This window comes from Salarias fasciatus, chromosome 14 (assembly GCF_902148845.1).
Source record: "Salarias fasciatus chromosome 14, fSalaFa1.1, whole genome shotgun sequence".
NCBI classification, from domain to species: Eukaryota; Metazoa; Chordata; class Actinopteri; order Blenniiformes; family Blenniidae; genus Salarias; species Salarias fasciatus.
The window spans coordinates 18,702,298-18,707,906 of record NC_043758.1 but is presented as its reverse complement, the minus strand read 5'-3'; the positions used below and the strand labels follow the sequence as shown (position 1 = coordinate 18,707,906).

At 40.9% G+C, this 5,609-nt stretch overlaps 1 protein-coding gene across 1 annotated transcript in view; it reads left to right on the top strand.

The window, feature by feature from the left end:
- Positions 1-270: 270 nt before the first annotated feature.
- The window catches only part of LOC115400941 (P2X purinoceptor 5-like), a 6,256-nt gene continuing 917 nt past the window's right edge, over positions 271-5,609 (top strand). Inside the window, exons 1-12 of the mRNA XM_030109024.1 lie at positions 271-344; positions 438-575; positions 1,352-1,502; positions 1,772-1,843; positions 3,322-3,397; positions 3,477-3,573; positions 3,766-3,846; positions 3,941-4,082; positions 4,180-4,316; positions 4,400-4,493; positions 4,647-4,712; positions 4,805-4,887. Coding sequence (XP_029964884.1) covers positions 439-575; positions 1,352-1,502; positions 1,772-1,843; positions 3,322-3,397; positions 3,477-3,573; positions 3,766-3,846; positions 3,941-4,082; positions 4,180-4,316; positions 4,400-4,493; positions 4,647-4,712; positions 4,805-4,887 — 1,136 coding nt within the window. The 5' untranslated portion in view covers positions 271-344; position 438. The remainder of the gene's footprint in view (positions 345-437; positions 576-1,351; positions 1,503-1,771; positions 1,844-3,321; positions 3,398-3,476; positions 3,574-3,765; positions 3,847-3,940; positions 4,083-4,179; positions 4,317-4,399; positions 4,494-4,646; positions 4,713-4,804; positions 4,888-5,609) is intronic.

Here is a 5,609-nt window from a genome sequence, read left to right as displayed (position 1 = left end):
ATAAAAAGAAAATAGCTGCGTGCCCTATTGCCCTTTTTGGCTATTTATTTGTTTATTTATTTATTTTAATTGAGGTTGCTCGCCCGGGGGGTCATTCATGCCAGGACCGCCCCTACCCCTTACATTTCTTGATTGCTTCATGATTTCATTTAAGGTCGATGAACATTCGATTAAAGAGTGGGACAGAACTCGACGTAACACCTAAACGATCCCAGCTCTGTGGCGCCACCTAGCGGTGGCAGCGGGTCTCCTGCAGGACTGGAGAGAGGACTGGGATGGCAGCCGTGACCTGCCTCACACCAGGAGGAAGTCTGTCTGCACGTCTTCACCGGGGGTAGATACAGGTCAGGGTTGTTTTTGGGTCTGAAACTCATGTGAATATTTGCTTGTTGCTGCTCTTCATCTTCCTCATCATGAACTGACTGCTGGAGCTGCAGGATGGCCGGGAGCTTCTGCAGAGGACGCTTCTTGGCTTTGTTCGACTACAAAACGGAAAAATACATCATCGCAAAGAATAAGAAAGTGGGGATTTTGTACAGACTCATCCAGTTATCTGTGATCGGTTACATCATTGGGTAAGTAGATGGAACACCAGCTTTTTGCTGTTGTTGTAGTGCTTGCTTAGAACATTAGTAAATTACTTCAAAAGCAGGTTTAAGAGGACAAAAACTATCCTAACAAAGTCCTGAAAGGTGGTGCTATTGATTCCTACAGGTGTTTAACTTTTCTGGATTATTTCCAACCCTCCTCTGTCAGTGTAAAATCAGTGTTGGAAGACTGTGCGTTGCTGTGAAAAACAACAACAACAACAACAACAAAAAAGGAAAGCAAAAACACTATCAACCATGGCAGGGAGATCATAAAATTTAACCTTGCATGTCTTTTTATTTTACTGGGTTTATCAGTTTGATTGTATCATTTAATGAATGCCTTGATTTTATTATTTATTGCTCTTTCTTTCAGCGTACAGCACTTTGGAGACGTTTTTGTTGTGTAAATGTGCTCAAAGTGGATTGGACTGGATTTTAAAATGTAGAACTTTCCCACAGAGATTACAAAGTCAAGGTGTCGCTGAGGACAGTTTCCTTCAACATCAAAAGACACTCGAAATTGACACTATGCACAAAGGTCTGAACAGATCCAAACCACAAGGAAACCCAAAGACACGTCTCTCACAGAACAGCAGCTTCAAGCACGTAGCTGAAATTGAAAGCACTGCATGTCTACATTGAACTTTGGAACCTTGTAAAGCTGCAGCAGAACATAAAAACTGTCATGATCTTTTCTTCTGTTATGTTACACAGCCTAATGCACGTGTGTGTGATGTTTTTATTTCTGCTTTCATGCAAAGGTGGGTTTTCATCACCAAGAAAGGCTACCAGGAGACAGAGGAGGCCATCCAGAGCTCCGTCATCACTAAAGTGAAGGGGGTCTCTGTCACAAACACCACTGAGTCTGGTCTGCTGGTGTGGGGACCTGAGGATTATGCCATCCCGCCTCAGGTGAAGACAAACACAGCACAGTGCCTCACACGACGTGGCGGCATCTGCTGTGACATGGATCTGTGGAAGTGGGCCACGTTGGTGTAACTGTGGATGCTGTGTTCAAGCAGCTTCCTCCGTCTGTCTTACACACACATATTCTGAGAACATAAACTAACAGCAGGGGGGGATCTGGTGCCAGATCAGGGGCCTGAGAACGTTGAGAAAGAGGAGGCGATTCTGATGTGAAGCCATTGTTACGACCTTTTTTTTTTCTTCTGTTTACACAGGGAGACGCTGTTCTGTTTGTTGTTACCAGCTTCTTAGAAACACCAAACCAGAAGCTGGGATACTGTGCCGAGGTGAGAAGAGATTTTATAGGGGGGAAAAAAGCAAAAAAATGTGAATTTATTATGCTGTGTGCTGCGATATATATTACATGATCAATTTTTATGTTCTGATTTCTGTCGCAAGTCATACCGCACAGCAGAGTTTATCACGATGCAGCTTTACAACATCACACAAAGTAGTATGTTAACAATACGCCACTATTATCACTGTGAACTTCCACAATAAATTTCCTTTATTTTGTCCATTGCAGCAAATGAGTTTTACTGTTGTCAGAGTTTTGTGTAGACTGTCGTTTTCCCTGTTTGCTCACTTTGTTTTTGCAACTGTCAGTCAGCTGTGACCCTGACAGCAGCTTTACACAGCAGTGTTCGTCAGTTCTTCAAGCAGGAGCAGATATGCTGGAGGGCGTGCAGCCATGCTGTTTGGAAACAGTGCTGCTCTGCACGCCTTGGTTTGGTTTACATTTATTTATTTTTTTAGTCACACGGCAACTCTGGATCAGTCATGTTGCAAAAACACAGAAGTTTGCAAACAAATGTCGTGTGTTTTAATGGAGTTTATTGAAAACATTACTTTTCTGTTGGTCTCAGTCTGTTACTTTTAATGACAATAATTCCTTGTGGGGAATTGTCACCTGCACTAGGTGATGATAATAAATAAAAACTTAACAGTAATAACTTCACTTATAAAGTTCCTTTGAAAAACCAAAAGACACACACACCATATGATAAAGGCTGGCACTGGCGTCTTCCTCTAAAGGCTTTGTGTATGCCCTTCGTACAGTTCATCATTTCTCTTTAGCAACAACTTTCCAGACGGTTCCTGGTATGTAAACTCTCCTGGTCGCCGCCTCTCTCTCTGCCAGCAGCCGAGGAGAATAGCCAACATCAGTGGCGCACATCCATAAAATCTGCTCTTGTCTGCTCTTTGGCTCTCTGTTAGGGCCACAGTCTGAAAGGCAGCAGCACTTGAGAAGCACCTCGGTGTCATGAGTCATGATCCTGTTAGCCACAGCAGAGTGACTTTAAAACAGTGTTGAGTTCAGTTTTGCAGCTATTACAAAAAGTTATGTATCTATTAACATCAATAAATGTCTTTTTCTTTTATAATTTCTTCTATAAATCTGTTATTGTGCCAAACTCAGTCTCTGAGTCAGAGATACGATCCTGTTAAACTCTTAGAGAAACTTTAGAAATGTGCTTTTTTTAATCAAATATGTTTTCAAAGGCCTTTTTTTTGTGTGAAGATATTAATATATTAGTCAACATTTATTTAGTTTTGTCATGAGTTTGTGACAGAACCTTGGTTTAATTTAGTTTTGGATCCAGTTAGAGAAAACTGGCTAACTCAGGTTAACTTAGTTCAAAAGAAATTCTTCATATTAACCTTTTTTTTTTTTTTTTTTTTTTTTAATCATATGATTGCTAATTGTGCCAGAGAAAAGGAGATTAATTCGACTGTTTAAAAATGACTCTCTGCTTGTTCTCAGAGTCCCAAAGTGGCGGATGGCCTCTGCCAAGGAGACGAGGACTGTGAAGAGGGGAGGCTGGTTTTGGCTGGTAATGGTAAGAAAGAAGAAAGATGGTCCTCTGAAAGTCAGCTTGGATCAGATTCAAACTCTTATTTATACTTTTCGCTCCGAAGGAATGAAAAGTGGTCGATGCTTGAAGAAAGACGGTCACTCCAAAGGTACCTGTGAAATCTACGGCTGGTGTCCTGTTGAGAGGGCATTTAAACCAAAGTAAGGAGAAAAAAACGTGTTAACATCGTGCACATCAAATACAATTATGAACTCTTTCTAAAAAAGAAAAAAAATCTTAAGATAGATAATTTTTATACAGAAATTGATTGTGGTGAGAATTAAATGATCGATTCGGTTGGTTCATTTGTAGGTTTCATCTTTCCCTTACATATTTGTTATGATGTTTTTCAGAGGTCCTCTGCTAACAAATGCTGAAAACTTCACCATCTACATAAAGAATTTCATCCAATTCCCCAAATTCTCCTTTTCGAAGTAAGTCTTCATCCTCCACTTCCACTGGAACTCCTCCATCCATCATTAGGTTGATTATTGAATTAAAAAACATCATAATGTGCTCAACTTTTAGGTCCAACGTTCTGGAAACAACCGATGAGTCCTATCTGAAGAGATGCCGATACGACGAAGAGCGTCACCCCTACTGCCCCATCTTCCGACTGGGAGACATCACGAGACGAGCCGGACACAACTTCCAGGACATGGCTACGCTTGTTAGTATGAGACAGACTGTCAGGAGGTCGAGCGCAAGGAGGAGGTTAGCAAACAAGAAATATTTGGCACCATAAAGTCCATTGGTTCCGTTTTCAGGGTGGTTCCATCGGCATGTCCATACAGTGGGACTGTAACCTGGACAAAGGCTACTCCCACTGCCATCCCCAGTACCACTTCACCCGCCTGGACACCAGCGTCTCCAACAAGACCGTCGCTGCTGGATTTAACTTCAGGTGGGATCAGCGTTTGGTTTCAAGGTCCAAAACGAGATCCCTCCATGCCTCCATACTTTTTTGCTTTCTTTTCGTTCATACAGACACGCTCGGTACTTTAAAAACGGTTCTGGGGAAAGCTATCGATCGCTGTTTAAAGTCTACGGTGTCAGATTTAACATCATGGTGCATGGAAAGGTGAGCTCAACACTTTGATAAGTTTAATGGTTAAATGCTCTAATGGGCAGTGATTTTTTTTTCAATTTAAAGGTTCCAAATCCATTCAGAAACATATAGAAAAATACAATAATGGTTTTTTTTTTTTTTTTTTTTTTTTCTACTTTGATTCAGGCTGGAAAGTTCAGTATCGTCCCAACAGCCATCAATGTCGGTTCAGGACTGGCTCTGCTGGGTGCTGTAAGTACCAGTTCTGGTTTGGTGAACAAAAAAAATAAAAGTTGGACTGCAGAGGGAATATGAGTCACTAATTTCACAACTTCATTCAACAGGGAGCTTTCTTCTGTGACATGATCCTTCTTTATGTCATGAAGAAGGGAAATTCCTACAGAGAAAGAAAATTTGAAAACACAAGGTATGATAAACTGAATAGAAGCACAGACATCGATCGATCTTCATGCTGCTTGTTTAAAGTTAAGGTTGAAGGGGGCTGAAGTTGGAGCCCATAATTTTCTCTCTGGACTTGATAAGTAGAAAACATTGTTGTCACCACTGTTTATGCTGTCACCACATCGAGACATATTCAACCACAACAGTGAGATCTGCTGTCCTACTACAGTGTCACTGCAACATGAAAACCAAAAAAATCCTTCGGTCTTCTCTGCCATTTATTAGGATGAAGGACTCCAGTTTTGTTCCAAAGTCCAAACACATGTCCCAAGTATATCTGGAAAGTCCAGGATGGAAATTTCCAGATTTTCTGGAAATACATGTAATGTGTACAGAACACCTCATTATTATGCAGAAGCTGTGGTTTCCTAGTGTGTGGTGTGTTTCCACTTGGGGGCAGTATGGAGTTATACCACCTGCTGGCCCATCAGAGAGTTTAATCTGCCTGCTGAATGAAAATAAAGCTTAACAATTACAAAAAGGTCATTTACTTCATCCTTATTTTTCCCAAACGTTTCACTGCAAGGGGCTTCAGAAATGTGAAAATTGCTCATATTTCTTTGTGTTGTTCCGGTTTGTGAACATATATTTAGCTAAATTTAGACATTTTATATTCATACTCAAGCAAAAAGGAATAACTTGGAGTTATTGAAGTTAATATCTTACTGGTACTGAAGTTGGGCTGTT